At 52.3% G+C, this 18,537-nt stretch overlaps 2 protein-coding genes across 3 annotated transcripts; one reads left to right on the forward strand and one right to left on the reverse strand.

Annotated features, from left to right (window-relative positions):
- Positions 1–332: 332 nt before the first annotated feature.
- Positions 333–8,382, forward strand: Prrt3 (proline rich transmembrane protein 3). Its single transcript, XM_055628640.1, has 4 exons — positions 333–397; positions 4,398–5,422; positions 5,608–5,766; positions 6,614–8,382. Exons 2-4 carry the CDS (start codon positions 4,447–4,449, stop codon positions 8,380–8,382), a joined length of 2,904 nt encoding a protein of 967 aa, XP_055484615.1. The 5' UTR covers positions 333–397; positions 4,398–4,446.
- Positions 8,383–9,421: 1,039 nt separating this feature from the next.
- Positions 9,422–18,512, reverse strand: Creld1 (cysteine rich with EGF like domains 1). 2 transcript variants are annotated; one of them, XM_055628646.1, is made up of 11 exons: positions 18,398–18,512; positions 17,706–17,937; positions 17,270–17,352; positions 14,512–14,622; positions 14,069–14,160; positions 12,630–12,806; positions 12,450–12,545; positions 10,966–11,049; positions 10,721–10,816; positions 10,492–10,626; positions 9,422–10,069 (listed from the first exon to the last, which is right to left on the reverse strand). In XM_055628646.1, the coding sequence occupies exons 1-11, from the start codon at positions 18,508–18,510 to the stop codon at positions 9,855–9,857; spliced, it is 1,434 nt and encodes a 477-aa protein (XP_055484621.1). In that variant the 5' UTR covers positions 18,511–18,512; the 3' UTR covers positions 9,422–9,854. The 2 variants fall into 2 exon arrangements, with proteins under 2 accessions (XP_055484621.1, XP_055484622.1); XM_055628647.1 differs by lacking the exon at positions 18,398–18,512 and adding an exon at positions 18,103–18,382.
- Positions 18,513–18,537: the final 25 nt, after the last annotated feature.

Consider the following 18,537-nt stretch of genomic DNA (forward strand, 5'->3'; position numbering starts at 1 on the left):
GTATATGCTCTGGGAAAGACCTGGAATATCTTCCAGGCAGTAAGAAGGATCCTATGCCTGTATGAATCCAGAGGAAGTGAGCACCCTGTCTCTAGAGGTATGCAAAAAAACAAACAAACAAACAAACAAACTGTCTCTAGCAGCTGCAGGGTTTCCCACAGGAATCTGACCATGTTGGCTGTGCTGTGTGTGAGAGAGGGGCGGTGAGGAGCAGCAGGCAGAGTCCATCCCCAAGAGAAAGGGTTAAGCATCCCGCACTCCTGTGGGCGGGCTCGGCGATGAGATCGGCAGCGCCGGGCTCTGCTGGCCGAGCCTGAGCATCTCCGAGGATGCGGCGCCCGGAGAGGCTGCAGGGACGCGCGCAAGGTGAACGCAGGGCTGCGGATGCAGCGCGCAGGTGAGGAGCTGGTGGAGGGAGGGGGCGATGGCGGGACCCAAGGAGGGAAGGAGCAAGGCCTACAGCCCCCTTCGCTGGCATGGGCGGCCAGGCTTGCACAGTGCTTACCCCCACCCGGGACACTGCGGGAAGGCGTGGAGCCGGGGAGAGAGGAGCTGGAGGAGGAGGAAGAGAGGTAACCCGATATGGACCAGCTTCTGCAGGCTGTCCTGCTGAGGCACTCACCCTGCTACCCCTCCCCCTCCTCCTTTCTCACAATTAGTCTCTGCGACTAATTGATCGCACCTCCCCTCAGACCCGTCCAGCCAGGGGACCCCAACGCTCGGCGCGCTCCTGCCTGGACTGCAGGTGCCCACGTCTCTTGCATCGGGGGTGGTAGGCAGATGGCAGATATTCACTGAAGGCCCAGCTCAGCCATGTCCTCCCCTGCAAAGCTTACAGATCTGTGCAAGATGAGCCCGTATCTCTAGTACGTGTGCTCAGCTCACTGTGCGACCTTGGGCAAGTTGCTCTACCACTCTGACTCTTGGTTGCCCTTTCTTTCCTTTCTTATGCGTTGGTTACTTGTATCTGCTTGTAGGGGAAAGTTGAGAACAGGAACCTAACCGAACAAACAGCATAACACAGAGCATTATTATCAACCTATATCCATCTCAGGGGACGCACACCTCAGTCCCAGCCTTAGAACTGAGGATTTATGGGTCCCCGGCCCCCAGCCTGGGCTATGAACAGAACCTGGGGCTTCGTAGATGTTTGAGAAAGGCCTTCCCAAGGCTTCCAGGCAGTCTGACTTAAAGCTGCAGCTGGATCCCCTGAAACTGCCCACAACCTCTGATGAGCCTGGGGTGCTCCTAAGTTACCTACAAGCGGTAACTTGTAGTTACCGCTGACTTCTCCAAGTGTCACAGCCACCAAAGATGGCTGTATCCAAGAGAAAAAACACAGCACCTGCCCCTATCACAGGGGGCCCTTAGCTGGCTGGCCAGTGCTGGCCCCTCCTACCTCCCTGGCCTATTTAAGATGGACTTAGGAATAGGAACCTCATAGGAATATCCACCCGGGCCCTGTCTTCAGGGCAGCCTCCCCTGTACAGGAATGTACAGGGGCTGAAGGTGTGAAATGAAAGAGACAGGACCCCCAGACCGGTGGCAGACAGGAGAAGACACTGCCCTCAGGGTAGGGAGAACCAGGAACAGAAGGCATCCCTGGTGAGGAGTGTTTAGGCGATACAAGCTACCTTCCAATCTTCCCTGGGCATGAGTGCTAACCTCTTTCCCTTAAAAAACAAAACAAAACAAACAAACCTACTACTCAGGCCTCATCATTTCCAAACCTCCCAGTCTGTGTGATGAGCCACATGGGCCCTTGCAGTCCAGCCCCTGCCTACTGACCACCAACCTCCCTGTGGGATATGTCCTGAACTCACCAAGCTCATTCCTGTTCTTTGGCCTTTGCATATGTTGTTCCCTCTGCCAAATGCTTTTCCGTTAGATCTTCACATGCTTGGCTCTCTCTTACCATTCAGCCTTAACCTAAATGTCACCTCAGAGAGGCTCTCCTGGTACCCCCTGTGTAGGCTCCCCTCCTCTATCATCTAAACCCATCTTCTTCTCTTCATAGCTAATCTTTATTATTTCAGAGTCTCACTGCATAGCTCTGGCTGCAACTTTCTATGACTTTGAACTCACAGAGATCTTCCAGTCTCTGCCTCAGAATCTAAACTTCAATATTTTTTAAAAGTTATATGTACTGTGGGTGTGGGCATGCGCGTGCGTGCGTGCGTGCGTGCGTGCATGCATGCATGCATGCATACGTGCACAGTGGAGATCAGATCAGAAAACAACCCAATGGGATCAGTTTCCTCTTTCTACCATTTGAGCCCTGATCAAGGATTGAACTTAGATCATCAGGCTTGGCAAGCAAGCACCTTTATTCACTGAGCCATCTCACTGGCCCTTAACTTTAAAATCATTTATTGTCCATCTTTTAAAAAAAATAATTTATTTATTTTTATTTTATGTACATTGGTGTTTTGACTGCCTGTGAGAGGGAGTCAGATCTCTTGGAACTGGAGTTATAGACAGTTGTGAGCTGCCATGTGGGTGCTGTGAATTGAACCCGGGTCCTCTGGCACAGCAGCCAGTGCTCTTAACCACTAAGCCATCTCTCCAGCACCCTTTGTTGTCCATCTCATCTAGAATGGTCTCTCCAAATTGGGGAGGAGGTAGTCTCTTCAAATTTGTTCTCTGCTTTATCCCTAAGCTGTGTTCAGTTTATTCATTGAACTAGTGAAGGGAGTTTGGGGGAAGAAAGCTTTCCAGACAGGGCTAAGGAGATAGGACCATACTATAAGTCCCTACTTTAGGTCTGACCCTCATCTGTCTCATTATTTATACTTAATATGAATCCCTTTGGGGTAGATGCTCTTGTAAGAGAGAAAGCCACAATGCTGAGAAGCAAAGCAACTCACCCAGAAGACGATGCCAGGATTCCAACTCAGGTCCTTCCTCAAATGCAGGGGCATGTTCCTCTTTCTCTTTCATGAGAGCTGAGCCTTGATAAATGTAATTTGGGGGCAGGCAAAAAGGCTTAGCAGGCAAGGAGGCTTGCCGCCAAGCCTGATGGGCCTAAATTTGATCCCTGGGACCCACGTGGAAGGAGAGAACTCACTCCCACAAGTTGTCCTGTGTTCCACACACTTGCTGTGGCAGGTAGCCCCTTCATTAAATGCATAAGTGTACTTTTAAAAACTTAAAATTCGATTTCGGGGACTGCAGAGAGGGCTTAGCCAGTCAGAGCAAGTAGTACTGGTCTTATAGAGTACCCAGCACTGGGGCTGGGTGGCTCACAGATGCCGCTAACTCAGCGCTGGGCAATCCAGCACTCTCCTCTGGCTTTCATAGACACTGCACTTAACATATACAACTACCCTCATATATATATGTGTATAGAAATACACACACACACACACACACACACACACACATATATATACACACACACGCATATGTATATATATATATATACACACACACAGTATACACATATATACACACACAGTATACACATACATACACACACACATATATATATATATATATATATATGATTTTTAAAAGTACTTAAAAGGCTGGGCCTGGTGGCACACACCTTTCATCCCAGCACTCAGAAGTCAGAGGCAAGTAGATCTTTGTTAGTTCAAGGCCAGCCTGGTCGACAAAGTGAGTTCCAGGTCAGCCAGAGCTACATAGATCCTGTCTCAAAAAGTAAAATCTTGGGGCTGGAGAGATGGCTTTGTGGCTAAGTCCTTCCACTGGCTGTCCTTCCAGAGGACTCAGGCTCAATCCCCAACTCTCACAGGGCAGCTGGCAACTGTCTGCACCTCCAGTTCCAGGGGATATGATACTCTCACGCCAATGTACATAAAATAAAATTAAAAATTATTTATTATAAAATTTTAGCAGGGTGTGGTGGCATGTGCCTGTAATTCCAGCACTTAGGGAGGCAGAGGCAGGTGGATCACCACGAACTCTAAGGCAAGCCTGGTCTACAAAGTGAGTTCAGGACAGCCAAGGCTACACAGAGAAACCCTGTCGTGAAAAACTAAAATAATAATAATAATCTTAAAGAAAAGCTTCTATTTCACCAGGTGACGAAGGCCTCCCATGTGAGGGAGCAGAACCACAGAGTTGGGTGTCAGGGTGGCCCACTGAGTGTTGGGCACTGGCTGAGTAGCCTGGCGTGGCCACAGCCTTGGAAGGCCAGGAATATAACTTGTATTCTCTCCCAAGAGCAAAGAGGAGTCAGGAAGTTTTGAAAGCAAAGCAAGTGGCATGAGCAGAGAGACCCGGTCTTTAAAAACTTTAAAAGCAGGGATGATGCTGTTTGCTGTTGTTCAACGTGTCTCTTATTTCCCACCAGCCCTTGGAGAAAATCATGGGGCCCCTTAACCCTCAGACAGCATCTCTCTCTAATTTATCTTTTCTCTCTGCTTTTGTAGACTTATCCAGTGAAGTCAAGGGCTCTACGCTCAGGCATTGAATTAAACCATGGCCCCCAGCCCACAGGGCTGTGTATCTTGTCTTCTCTTGTTGCTGCTGCCATGCCTGGGGGCTGGCCCTGCCTTGGGCAGAGGCATTCCCAGGCCATTTGAGAACTCAGAATCCCACATGATCCCATCAGAGCCACAGACCTTTGACCTCTTCTGGGAGAAGCCGAGAAATAAGAGTTCCTGGCACAGGGGAATTCTCCAGGTCTCTGCTGAAGGCCCTGAGAGGCCTGCAGACTCTCCCCTAGGTCCAGCCCTGCTTGGGCCCAAAGCAGCCCCTGAGGTCCAGGGTGAAAGGCTCCTAATAACTGATGACCTCCAGCTGGCCCGAGCACTCACCTCCCAAGGCTGGACAGGACCTCCTGGTTCACAGGAGCTCCCAGAGCCAGAAGCACCAGACCCTCACCCATTGGGAACACCCCATCTCCCTTTAGTCCCTATAACTCCCAGCCCTCAACTCAGGGTAGCCACGCTTGCCACTGCCCCACAGAAGTCCGGAGGCCCAGGAGGACAGCAGCCAGCTAGGGATGAGGGTCTAAAGGGCAAGACCAACATCACACAGGCTTCCTCCTGGGACTACCATGGCTCTCCGCACACTCTGGCACCGGAGACAGGTGCTGTGAGGACATTAGTGCTGAAGAAGCAGGGTGGACATGAAGAGGGCTTCCAGGAGGCTGTCCAGGGGCCCCTACTCACCCTGCAGGATCCAGTAGCCCCTGAGGTTGGCTCATCAGCCCCAGTTGAGGTGGCATCCACTCAGGAGCCTGGAGCCCAGCTAGACCTGGCATTGGCCAGAAGCCTTCCTCTTCCTGAGGGGCTGCCAGCTGAACCCCCACAAAAAGCTGGGGATACCTGGGAAGTCAGCTCCCTGGGACCCCAACCCGAACAGACTGACCTCCTTGGTGGACAAGATTCCCCCGCTCCACAGCCCCCGCCACCTTCAGCCTCGGATACTTCTGATGGGCAACTGAGACCAGGTAGGCATCACCACGAGGGGTGAGTGAGGTTGTGAGGACCAATGGTCTATGTCAGCTAGATGTAACTCCGGACATCATTTCCCCCCTTGTGACAAATTTGAGTGATGGTGCCACCCTCCTGAGGGACTGGATTTGGGGGAGTGCTGGAGGGTCAGGCCAGGTGGCGACTATTCTTGCCATTTCAGCAATAGCCTCGATGAATGGAGCAGACCCCATCTCTCCTCAGCGAGTGAGAGGAGCAATGGAGGCTCCAGGAACCCCCAAGTCCTTCATCCCTGATCTCCCAGCCTCTGCTCAAGCTGCAAATGGAACGGAGAGCCCTGTGAGGAGGGCCCCGCAGCCAGGTGAGGTCATGGCTAGGGGCGGGGAGGGCAGCAGAACCAAGAGCCTGTGCTTAGTGATGGGCAGAGGGGCCAGGCTGACTAGAGAAAGGCACCTCCTCTGAGTAGCTGATAAAAATAAACCAGTGCCTGCTGGGGACTCCAGGACAAGACACTGGCTCTTTTGAACTAGAATGTTCTTCTGTGCAACAAAGACATATCTTGCGCAGTCATTCTGAATCCTATCCGGAACCCTAGCATTCTGGGTCCTGAGACAAGAAAATCCCAAGTTTGAGACCTGCCTAAACTGAGCTCAAGGCTGGTGTAAGTAGCTCAGTGAGACCCTGTTTCAAAAAGAAAAGAAAAGAAAAAGTACAAAGGGCTGGAGGTGCACCTTAGTGGCAGAGTTGTTGTCTGGCATATGATCCTGGGTTCGATTCCCAGTACCACCAAAAAAAAAAAAAAAAAGGAATTTACATCTGCCTTGTCTTTGTCTTTGCTGGCTAGTGGGAACCAAGCTACACATATGCCCTTTCCATGATGACCCAGATACTGTGGCAGGTGTCATCTCCATTTAACAGACGCGCTTGGAAAATTAATTTATCAACTACACTTTTGAATATGGAAAAAAATCAAAAGCACTTTGTGTTTGTTTGGGGTTCTGTTGTATTGTTTCTTGTTTGTTTGTTTGTTTGTTTGAGGTGGGGGGGGTCTCAAGTGGCCTAGACTGCCCTTGAACTCAATTTGTAGCTAAAGATGGCTTTAAAGTTCTGATTCTCCTGCCCCTGCCTCCTATCACAAGCATGCGCCTTCACACCCCACTGTCAACAGCACTGCCCAGAGAACGCTTTTAATATTGTTATTATTGCAGATGATGCCGAGGAATGGCCGGGTCGCCCACAAAGCCACCCTCCAGCACCCCCTGTCCAAGCCCCCTCGACATCTCGGCGTGGCCTCATTAGAGTCACCACACAGAGAGCTCTGGGCCAACCACTCCCTCCGGAGCCCTCTGCCAGCTCCATGGCTCCAGCCCCAGCTTCTAGCCCCCCGGCCAATGCCACCGCACCTCCTCTCCGTTGGGGTCCCCTGCGGCGGGTGCTCAGTTTTTCCTGGGAGCTTCATGTCTATGGGGTAGGGGTGCTTTTCCTGCTTCCAGCATTATTGGCGTTGGTCACACTGGCAGCCGCCCTAGCGGGACCCCGGTTGGCACTAGTGGCTGCTGCTCTGGTGTTGGTGGCTTCAGGGCTGAGATCTGCCTACATGCTCACCGATCCTTACGGCTCTCAGGCACGGCTGGGGGTCCGTGCAGGCCTGGTGCTATACAACTTGCCCTTTCCCTTGCTACTCACTGCACTGGCAGCACTGACCCTGCTGGGTCTGGGTGCTGGTCTGCCACAGCCTCTGCAGAAGCCGCTCCTGCTGGGAGTCGTGGCGCCAGTGCACGGCGCAGGTTTGTTGGCCACTGACCTCTTCTCCACCAAGCCTGTCCTCAACCTTCTGACACAAGGCTTATCTTGTGCCTGGGGTGCGTCAGTGGCTCTGGGCACACTCTGCCTGTGCCGTCGCCGCCTGCTAGAGGGCCCCCGGGGCTGGGATGCCAGTCCAGGCCCCCGGCTGCTGGCTGTGGCGGGCTCACTGGGGCTGTTGGCCAGTGGTCTGCAGTTGGCGGCCTCACTCTGGCTGTACCCAGGGCCCGGCCGGGAAGGTCGCTTCTCCTGGGCTTGGTGGGGCGTGCACTTCTGGCTGCGCCTGCTGGAGCTGACCTGGGCACTAGCCCTGGCACTGGCGGCCCTGGCTGCCACTCGGCCCAGGCCGCCCACAGAGCACGCTTGCTGGGCCAAGCTGCTGCGCCTGGCGTGCCCCGCGCCCACGGGCAAGAGCGAAGTGCCCGAGAGACCGAATAACTGCTATGCGGGGCCCAGTGGCCTGGGCACAGGCGGCTTGGACATCAGCAAAAGTCTCATTCGCAACGCTGCAGAAGGTGGGCTTCCTGTCACGCCTGGTTCCGGAGCCTGGGGTTCGGCTGCATCGCTGGGTCGCGGTCGTTCGGGAGGCCCGGGGATGTCTCGAGGCAGTGTGGGGCCCGCGCCGTCGCTGAGCGAGCTGGATCTGCGGCCGCCGTCGCCCATCAATTTGAGCCGCAGCATCGACGCTGCGCTCTTCCGGGAGCACCTGGTCCGAGACAGCGTGTTCCAACGCTGCGGCCTCCGCGGCCTGGCCTCCTCGCCGCCAGGGGGCGCCCTGCGGCCTCGCCGAGGCAGCCAGCCCGACGCTGAGCTCGACGGCGCGGGCGCCTCGCTGCTCCGAGGCCGCTGCCGCTCGCTCAGCGAGGTGTGCTTGCGCGCGTCGCTCCCGCAGCACGTGGTGGAGCCGCCAGTGGGCGCCGCGGCCGCGGGGACTTCCGGCAGCTCCTTGGACAGCTTCTCCAAGGGCTCGCTCAAGATCAGCTGGAATCCGTGGCGTCATGGGCTGTCGTCTGTGGACAGCCTGCCCCTAGATGAACTGCCCAGCACCGTGCAGCTGCTGCCACCACCTACCCCAGCCCCTGCTCCGGCCCGGGCTGGAGAGCCTCAGGGTGACCAACCACGCTGCAAATCCAGCGAGTCTCATAGCGCCTCCAGTGATACTATAGAGCTCTGAGCAGCTTCGGGGAGGACCCTCTCTTGGACCTGAACCCTCTCCTCAACGCCCAAAGGAAGTGGCCGAGCAAAGACAGTTGAGCATTTGAAAAATTGGGCCTTCTGGGGCCTCCACCTGACTGCAGCTCCGGGCACAGCTGGGCTTCGATTCACCTGACTCGTTCTGATTTTTTTTTTTTTTTAATATCTCTATTTTTTTCAGCAGGTATTTTGCACAGAGGCCGTGAGTTACACGGAATACAGGGTGGATGGTGCATGGATTTGATCATGGGGAACAGGGAACAAGTACCCCTGACTCTCCGGTGTGAAGAGATGCACCTCACTAGTCCGGATTGACTGTCCTCTTTGTGCCAAAGAAATAAACCCTTCCAATTAGGCTCATGCCTCCCTCTGGTCAACCAGGAGCCTACACCCTAACAAGAGACAGGAGGCCCTTCCCCACAGGAATCAAAGAGCCTTCCAGAGGAATGTTGCCTCTGGCTTTGGTAGAAACAGCTACTATCTCATCAAAAACCTGTCTGCTGTGCAGTCCCCACATTAGACCTAATCGGAAAGCATTCTGCCCACTTCAGAAATGAGAGTGAAGTTTGGAGGTGAACGTTATTTAGACCCTGCAACAAAAGCTGGTATCCAACCCAGAAAGACCAGTCCCTAAGCTGGTTTCTCTGTCTTCTCCTTCCTCCCTCCACTTCTGGCTTTTTGTCTTGTTTTGTTTTTTCACCTAAAACCTCTTTTGGTAGATTTATTTTATGTGTATGAATGTTTTGCTGGCATGTATATGTGCATGATATGTGTGCCTTCTGTTACACAGAAGGTCAGAAGAACTGAGTCTGGCTCCCTTGGAACTGGAGGATGAATGTGAGGCACCACATGGGTGCTGGGAATTGAACTGGATCCCCTGCTAGAGCAGCAAGTGCTCCTAACAACAGACCCCTCTCTCTAGCCCCTTCCCACCACTTCTCTACCATGGCAGCCCGCAATTGCCCAGGGCTGTGGAAAGCTTCACTGGAGTGGCAGTGGCAGGTTGTTAAGACCGAAGCTTTTCCAGTTTCCGAGACCTTCCTTTATTTCCTGAGATGAATAAATAAGTCAGTGGCTGGGGTGTGGGAGGAATACACAACAGGAGCTGGCAGCATGCACCTGGCAGGGGGGCTAACGGTGGCCCCGCCCCCGAGAGACCTCTCATCCCGGGCAGGGGCCACAGCTCACCGGCAGCCTCTCTAGAGAGAACTGTCTTTTGGAATTCACACACTGCCTCCTGCCAGTGCCCTAGGCAAGGATCTCATGGCATCAGCTTCAGGGCTTCTCTTTCACCCCCAGGACCACTGGAGCCCTGGGCTGCTCAGTAAGGCAGGTAAAGGGTGTTTACCCCAGTCTCAGAGAGAGACCACGCTGCCCCAGGCATCCAGCAGGAGAGAAATGACCTGCGGGGGCAGCCTGGGTGGGAGGAAATCCCCTAAGTGGTGGTGGGGATTATCTACCCTTGATGAAGCCCTCTAGCACACGGTCGCTTCGCTCTGACAACCAGTAGCCAGTCATGGCTGCCACAGCTCCAATGAAGATGGCAGTAAACACCAAGTCACCCTTAGCAGCCAGCGTGGCCAGTGCGCAGATGATGACACCGAAGAACATCTGCTGCAGGACCACCAGCTCATCCTCCGTCATCTCCGCGAAGAAGCCGGCCGACTCTGCAGAGGTGTGACATGTGGTGTCATTGCCTCGTCCCTGGCAGTTCCCAGAGCTGCCCACAACTCCCACATGCCTCATCACTGCTGTCAAGCCTAGCTGGCTCACCAAGCACACAGCATCATTCCCTACTGAGAACGCCTCTGCGGGGGCAGCTGAGACCCTGCCACCGTGAAGGGGCTGCCCAAGGCTTCACAGAGGACTGGTCCCATTGGACGTGAGAAAACAGAGGTGGAGTTTTGGTACCAAATCTGATTCTCTTTCTAGGTGGCGGGTGAGGCCACCAAAAGCCAACCTTGAGAACAGGCACAGGGACCAGGTCTCAGTGCAGCCTCTTTGAGGGCTAGGTGGCAGCGGAGTAGGATCTGGGGAAGAAGATGCTCTCCCTCAGGACCAGCCCAAGCCTCCCACCCTCCCTGCTTACCTGGGATCTGTTCCTTCACGCAGATGCCCTCCTCCTGTCTGTAACCCTCAGCACAGACACAGTGGTAGCTACCCTCCGTGTTCTCGCACTGCTCATTCTCTCCTGGACACACCACTGTCTCACACTCATCCACATCTGGGAGGACAGGGGAGGGGGACCCTGACTCAATGTGGTACACTTCCTTCCCTTGCCTCCCCCACACTCCAGCCCCCACTGGTAGAAGACTCACCTAGGCACTTGGAGCCCACCTGCTGGTAGCCACGGCTGCATTTTTTGCATCGGCCTGGCCCCGCTCCCATACAGCCCAGGCAAGCCTTTGCACAATCTGAAGAAGAGAGGGCAGAGCTGAGGGGTCCCCCTGATCTCCAGGGCTCTGGAGCCTGAGGAGGCAGAGGTTTGGAGGGACAGGCATGACGCAGCATCTCCTGTCCCCCTCGTCCACCCCAGCCTCTCCCTTCAGCAGCGGACACTGACCTCGGCACTCGTAGGATCCTTCTGTGTTCACACAGAACTGGTCAGCTCCGCAGGTGGCCTGCTCTGTACCACACTCATCGATGTCTGTGGAGAGAGGACCAAGTCGGGAGCGTCACTCTGCAGGACTGTCAGGCATGGACTTGCCTATGATCACGAGCGAGGTAGAGACGGCAAGCTAACCCCAGCCATGGAGTAACTGGAGTAACGGTGCAGCTGTACAAGCACTACCCAGCCAGCCACTCAAGCCTGTCTGCCCCGAAGCCCTTTGACAGGGATGGAGATGGCAGTGCCACGCTCCGCCTTTACTCAGCCTTAAAATGATCAGCCCCTTCTCACTCCCTGAGTGCTGAGACATGAAGCAGGAGGCGGCTATGTCTCAGCATCATCCGTATACCTTATGGGATGACCATAGGCAGAGGGGACCTGGGTCCCTGAGGGACTGACAGAACGGAGCTTTGCTGCCAGCCTGGACCACTCACATCAGGACTGTTATATGGGGGTGGAGGTGGGGGTGAGTGTGTATATTAAAAAAATATTTTTAAAAAAAATTATGAGACAGGGTCTCATGCAGCCCGAGGATGACACTGAACTCCTAATCCTCCTGCCTCCACCACCGCAGTGCTAAATCCTACGCATGCATTACCATATTTGGCTTTAAGTTTTTTGTGGGGAGGAGGGGTGTTTTGAGACAGGGTTTCTCTTGTGTTAACAGCCCTGGCTGTCCTGGAACTTGAAGACCAGGCTAGCCTGGAACTCACTCACAGAGAGCCTCCTGCCTCTGCCTCCTGAGTGCTGGGATTAAAGGTGTGAGCCACCACTGCCTGGCTCTGGCTTTAAATTCTTGTCATTCTTTAAAAAAAAAAAAATTATCATTTGCATGCATATATGTGTGGGGGGGGGGGGGCACTCATACCACAGCCCACATGTGGAAATCAGAGGTCAACTTGCTGGAGTTGGCTTTCTCCTTTCAGCATGTGTCTCAGGGATTGAACTTCAGGCTTCTGCCTTGGCAGCAAGTACCTGTTAACTGCTGAGTCATCTCACTGCTAGATTTTTCAATCTCACTTTTTTTTTTTTTTTGGTTAGATTCCATTTGCTAGGAATGGTGGCCCATGCCTTTAATTCCGCACTCAGGAGGCAGAAGCAGATAGATCTGTGAGTTTGAGGCCAGCCTGGTTAACAGAGCAAGTTCTAGGATACCCAAGGCTATACTGAGAAACTCTGTCTCATAAAAACAGAAAAAAAAAAAAAAAAAATTCTTGGCCAAAGCAGCACCTCAGAATTCCAAGAAGCTGTTTGTCATCCGTCACTGCCCTTGGTCAGGATGTGTGCCTTCTGTATGCAGGTCATTCTGTACTGTGCACACCTGGCTTGCTGCCTTTCCAGCCAGGCTGAGGGTTCCATGTGAATGGAACTGTGCTGGCGTAGGCAGGCAGTGTATACAGGGAATAAAGCCCGGGCCCCACTGTGTTCTCCACACTTACCCACACACTTGAGATGGTGCAGGGCCCAGCCTTTCTTGCATTGCAGACAGTGGGATTCCTCAGGTCCTGTGCAGCGAGCACAGGGACCAAAACATGCTGGGTAAAAAGCAGACAGTGTAAAGATGGGCAGGCAGGTATCCCGGCTGTCTCTGCCCCACACCACACCTTTTGGCTACCTACCCGAACATACCAGGTGGCTGCTGTTGCGTTCGGCCTCAAAGTAGCCAAGGCCACACTGGCCACAGGCCTCGCCCCCATAGCCGGCTTGGCAGTCACAGTGCCCGCTGCCCCCTCGAGTCCCTTCCCCTTCACACTGCCCGTAGCCACCGCAGGGCTTCTCTGTGCCCCCAGGACATGCTGTGGGCAGACATCAGTTGGGTGAGAGTTTATACAAAACTTGGTCATCCAAGAGACTATTTTCTACATCGTCCTAAATATTTTTGAAAAGGAAAATTAATTTTAATATTCACACATTCTGCCATAAGCTATATGAAATAGCCTATTGTAAAAACAACTGGGTAACTTCTCATTTATCTTTATTTACCTGCTTATTCCTTTTTTCCCCTCTCTTTCTTTTTTCTTTTTTTGAGAGAGGGTCTCACTTACGTAGCTCCAGCTAGTCTGGAACTCACTAGATAGACCAGGCTGGCCTCAAACCCAATTACTCTTCACACACATACATGCATGAATACACACCACAGAAAAATGTTTGTGTTTTTATGTTCGAGATAGAATCTTCAGGAAGACCAGAGGATTTTTCTGAATAAACTTTGCACATACCCCTGCCTCAGCCTCGTAAGTACTAGCATTACAGCCATGTACTACCACATTTGATAAATATTTTCTAAAGACTGAATTGATCATTCCAGCAACTAACCCATACCTTGTTTACAAGAGAAACAGCTCGCTTTATTTATTTTATTTTATTTTGCTTTTTCGAAACAGGGTTTCTCTGTGTAGACTTGGCCATTCTGGACTCGTTTTGTAGAACAGTCTGGCCTCCAATGCACAGAGATCCTCCTGCCTCTGCCTCTTCTCCCTGAGTGCTGGGATTAAAGGCATGTGCTACTATGCCCAGCTGAGAAATAGCTCTAAAGAGAGCAGCTAGAAGCCTGGCATGGTAGCCTGCCTGAAATTTCAACACCCGGAAGGCTAAGTTGGAATTATTAAAAGTTCAAACCCTGGGCTCATAGATCAAACCCTGTCACCTCAAAAATAAATAAGTAATAGTAAATTAATAAATAAGTAAGTTAATTAGGACAGGGCTTTACCAAGTTCTGCTCTTGCCCTGGGACTGTGGAGGTGGCAGACAGTGACAAAGGGGGCCTCACTGCAGGTGCGTGCCCCGCCCCAGGTACAGCCTGACAAGACATTCAAATGTAGGAAGGAGGGGCGGAGGCAACCTTTATTTAATACCTGATAACAGCCACACTGCACCTGGCTCAGGCTAGCCCTGTGCTTTTTTTCCCAGCCTGATCCACTGATTTGTTCATTTCAGGCCTGGGAGACTGAGCAGAGGTCTGAAGATGTGGAGTAAACTGTACTCAAACAGCCCTAGGCCTGCCTGCCTGGCCTCAGCAGTCCCCTCCCACTGCTAAAGAAGACCATGAAAGACTCACGCAGGCAGGAGGGCCCAAACGTGCCAGAGGGGCAGCAGAGCTTCAGGGAATCTGAACAGAGCCACTGGAAGAGGTCTGGAGCTTCTTGCTGCCTGAGGCAAAATGGGGTGAGAGGGGGAGGGTGCCGGGATAGTGTCAGAGTGGCTGCTTACTCCAGCCTCTTACTAAAGCTATAATTCAGCCCGGCTTGGGCATGCGTCCCAGAAACCGCTTAGCCAAGACCCTTTTGGCAGAGGGGTAAACAGGCCCAGAGTAGGGGGCCTGATACCCACAGCAAGTCCTCAGATCTAGGTTTGGAAGGTTCCAAACTAGGCTGGCATGCAACTGTCTCTTGGCCAGGTAAAAGCCATATCCCCAGGGCCTGTCTGTAACACACTCACAGGGCAGACCCTGTGAAACCACCCGGTCCACCCAAGGGAAGACCCCTCCCCCCTGCCTCTCACTTGTGAAACCACCAGGCCTCCACCAGCTCCTCGCTCAGCTCCAGCAGGCGGTGGCACTCGAAGTCTGCCTTGCTGCACACGCCCTCCAGCACCTCCACCAGGCGGGTTTCACTGACCGGACAGGACAGGGGTGGTAGGAACATGCGCTACCCCCCACCCCAGCTCCTCGGGTCTCTCTCCACCTTCCCTCACACTCTGACAATACTAAGGAGGGGGCAAAGGAGCATTAATAACAGACGGGCTACTGGCTCGGCAATCAAACAGACCCACATTGTAAGCTAGACCTTATCTGGGCAAGTCAGTAAGCCTTTCCTGTTTTTGTTTCTCACTTCTGGGCCTCTCAGTTTTAATCAGGGTCTAACTATGTCCCCCAGGGTGGCTTGTAACTCTCCTACATACACATCCCACTGTGCACCAACATGCTGGGCGAACCCTGTTTTTTGTTGTCATTGTTGTTTTCATCTCTCAAATAGAAACAGTAACACCTCTGCAAGTGAATTCTGACCTGGGATAGCCATGCTGGGGAGAAAGGACTACAATTACATCATGAGGCTGGGATGGGTAGCTCAGAGAGAGAACTCCCCACACCTCCTGCAAATATATGATCTACCAAGCACTGGCAAGAAAAACCTGAATCCCTTCGGCACTGCAAGTGGGCATACAAGATGGTGCAATCATCTAAATGGAGCCATCATGACTCAGCAATTCCTCTCCCGGGCACATACCCAAAAGAATGGAAAACAGGTGTTCAAATACAAACTTGTACACAAATGCTCACAGCCATATTCATATTGAACAACTCAAACTGTCCATTAAACAGTGAAAGAAAATACTGTGTGTCCATTCAATGGGAAATTTTTCAGCCATAAAAGGAATGAAGTAATGTGCTGCACATATCATATAATAGGGATGAACTCTGGAAACATTACACTAAGTGAAAGAAGCCAGACATAAAAGGCCACATGATGTAGGGCATCAAAGGAATCAGAAAATCCACATGGGTTTCTTGATTAGAGCATATTAGCAGTTGCCAGGAGCTTGAGGGAGGGAAAGATGAGGAAGAGCTGCTTAATCAGACTAAGATTTCTTTTGGTGCGATGACTACGTTTCAAAGCCAAATGTGGTGGCATATACCTGTAATCCTGGCACTCTGGAGTTAGAGGCCAGCCTGAACTATATAGGGAAACTGTGTCAGAACAAAAACAAAAGTGAGAAAGTTCTGGAGTGGTGTTATACAGCAGTGAGAATGTACAAAGTGTCCCTGTTGGTGACTTTCTCTTTTTTTTTTTTGGCCATGGAGCCTAGACTGGCCTTGATGGCCTTGAGTGTGCTACGCAGCTAGCACACTCTGCTAGCTTCTGCTTCCTTCCTTCTCACATTCTGCTTCCACCTCTCAAGTGGTAGAATTAGGCGTGCACCACCATGCTTGCTTTTATTAGGTGCTGGGGAAGGAGCCCAAGATACTGTGTGTGTGAGAGTAGCACTCTGACAACTTGGCTACATTCCCACCCTGTTAGATTCCTTTATGTGAATTTTACAATTAAAAAAAAATTTTAAAAGGTATGATGGCTCACACCTGTAATCCCACCACTTGGGAAGTAGAGGTAGGAAGATCAGGAGTTCAAGATCATCCTCAACTATACAGCAAGCTGAAAGGCTGCCTGGTCTACATGAGATATCTCAAAAACAGAGTTTTTTTAATTACATAAAATATGACATGAGGGTTGGGGAGGGGACTCACTCTGTAAAGTGATCCCTGAATAAGCAGAAGGACCCAAGTCTGGACTCCCAACACCCATGTAAAAGCCAAGTGTGGTATGATGTCTGCAACCCCAGGGCTGGGGACAAGGGGGAGGGGTCAGAGACAGGCAGATCCTTGACCCCAGTCCAGCAGAATAACCAAGTTATCGAGATCCAGGTTCACAGAAAGAACTTGCTTCAAAAATAAGGTGGGACAGTCAGGCATGGTGACTCGGGAGGCAGAGGAAAATGGATCTCTTGAGTTTGAGGCCAGCCTGATCTACAGAGGGAGTTCCAGGACAGCCAGGACTACACAGAGAAACCCTGTCTCAAAATAATGATGACGGGAGAGTTCAGCAATTAAGGTCACTGGATGCCCTTCCAAAGGACTGGGTGTACATCATGACAACTGATGAGCTCCAAAATAAGTGCCCCATCCCCACCTTCCAGCTGCTTTCCCCACTCCCTCTATGCTGCCCTGACTTCCTGTGCTTTATGGGTGTGGGTGAGCTCTTAAGACCAGAGGCTGGAGAAATGGCTCAGCAGTTAAGAGCACTGGCTGCCCTTGCTGAGGACCTGGGTTCTCCTCTCAGCATCAATAAAGTGGCTCACAATTGCCAGTTCCAGGAAATCCATTGCCCTCTGCAGGCCTCACATTCAGGACAAAATCTAACTCCTTTCTGTGGCCTTTTGCTTATTCTACTCCAACCATTTTTGAGAGAAAAATAAGGTCAGCCCTGCTACTTCACCTAAGGTGTCTGCGCAAATGGACCATCCAGAAGACCTCCCACACACCTGCTGTCTACCCAATTTCTTGTTTTTCACCTGAAAGGTATTAGGTACTGTTTGTCTACTCTCCTAAAAATAAGTTTCATGGCCAAGGGGCTTGGTTTCCTTATCTTCTGCAGTTCTGCAAATGTTCCCTATCTGGGGAATAAATGCATCCCCAGAGAATCTATCCCAACCAATCAACAGAGACCAAGAGTTGGGGTACACAATCCCCCACCCACTTTCTTACCTGTCTTTGTATTTGGACAACTTCTCTTCCTCCCAGGCAGTGTTTCCACCACCAAAGTTGTCCCGGATGGTTCTCTCCAGGCCCTGGATCAGAAGAAATTAGGCATACCTAAATATAAAGCTTGACACATTCTTTTTGTTTGCTTTTGTTTTTCTGCGTAGCTCAGGCTGGCCTCGAACTCAGAGATCCACCCGCCTCTGCCTCCCAGAGTGCCGGGATTAAGGGTATATCATACCACCACCTGGCCTAACATTCTAACATTCCACTAATTTATGTTATTGACCAGGAAACTGAGGCACTGCAAAGCACCTTGCCCTAAGGCCATACAGTTAAAGCTAATAACCCATATTGGCACTAGAGACCATACAGATTTGCACGGAGAGCTCCCCTGCTCTCTGCTAATGGGCCCCTCCCTCGAGGCTATTATTGCACCCACCTTGTTGAAGCTGTCCACCAGTGCCCGGCAGGTATGGCATGGATGGGGCTCAATTCGGGGAGAAGAATGGGGAGGAGGAGAGGGCTGGAGCCAGACAGGTCCTGGGAGGCTCAGAAACAGACTCAAGCTCCAAAGCAGGGATGGGACCAGGCCCCTGAGGGGCTGTGGGGCCATCTTTTCCCAGGCTGGGGACGGGTAGAGAGCAGGGGGAGGGTTCACTGGAGAAGCCAGGCTGTAAGGAGGAAAGCGAGGGCTCGGTTCTGAAGTGCCTGGGGGCTGAGAGCCCCAGACCTACGTAATTACAAATGAGGATGAATTGGGGTACTGGAGGCAAAGGCGCTGGGAGGGGAAAGGAGCCTAATCTACAATTCCAGGAGAGAAACTATTTCTCCGTTACCGTAGTGGGGGAGGTGGCCGGGATCGCAGGCAAAAGGATGGGCGTCAGCCCATTGTTTTGGGGTCTCAGTGAGTTATTAGGGGCCAGAATTAGAGAGAGAGGGTTAGATCCCAAAATATTCCGAGAGAAAGGCGGCTGGGCGGTCTTGGGGGAGGAGCCCGGATCCGGATATGAAGAGAAGGGGTCAAGTTGAGAGCCTCTTCGGAAGACGGAGGCACAGCCTGGAACAGGCCTGGGAGGATCCAAACCCGGCTAGACCGTAGAAGAGGAATTAAAAAAAAGTCCCCGCCCCCACCTGGGGCGTTGTGGGCCGAGTCTTCTCCAGGCCACTTCCTCCGTAAGAAGTCCAACGCCGCAGTCCGAAGGGCAGAGCCTCCTCCCAGCCAATGAGGGGCGGCCATGTGCCATTGCGTCATCCCACCCCAACCAACCAGA

This window comes from Psammomys obesus, unplaced genomic scaffold (genome assembly GCF_907164565.1).
Source record: "Psammomys obesus unplaced genomic scaffold, mPsaObe1.curated_primary_1811, whole genome shotgun sequence".
Classification (NCBI taxonomy): Eukaryota; Metazoa; Chordata; class Mammalia; order Rodentia; family Muridae; genus Psammomys; species Psammomys obesus.

Bases quoted from the DNA above. Each gene is read 5' to 3' on its own strand.
- Prrt3 (XM_055628640.1), top strand. From the start codon at position 4,447: ATGGCCCCCAGCCCACAGGGCTGTGTATCTTGTCTTCTCTTGTTGCTG. The intron at 5,423-5,607 runs GTAGGCATCACC...TTGCCATTTCAG, and splicing joins TGATGGGCAACTGAGACCAG to CAATAGCCTCGATGAATGGA. The intron at 5,767-6,613 runs GTGAGGTCATGG...TTATTATTGCAG, and splicing joins GAGGAGGGCCCCGCAGCCAG to ATGATGCCGAGGAATGGCCG.
- Creld1 (XM_055628646.1), bottom strand. From the start codon at position 18,510: ATGGCACATGGCCGCCCCTCATTGGCTGGGAGGAGGCTCTGCCCTTCG. The intron at 17,353-17,705 runs GTGGGTGCAATA...CTTCTGATCCAG, and splicing joins TGGTGGACAGCTTCAACAAG to GGCCTGGAGAGAACCATCCG. The intron at 10,817-10,965 runs GTCAGTGTCCGC...TCTCTTCTTCAG, and splicing joins AGGATCCTACGAGTGCCGAG to ATTGTGCAAAGGCTTGCCTG.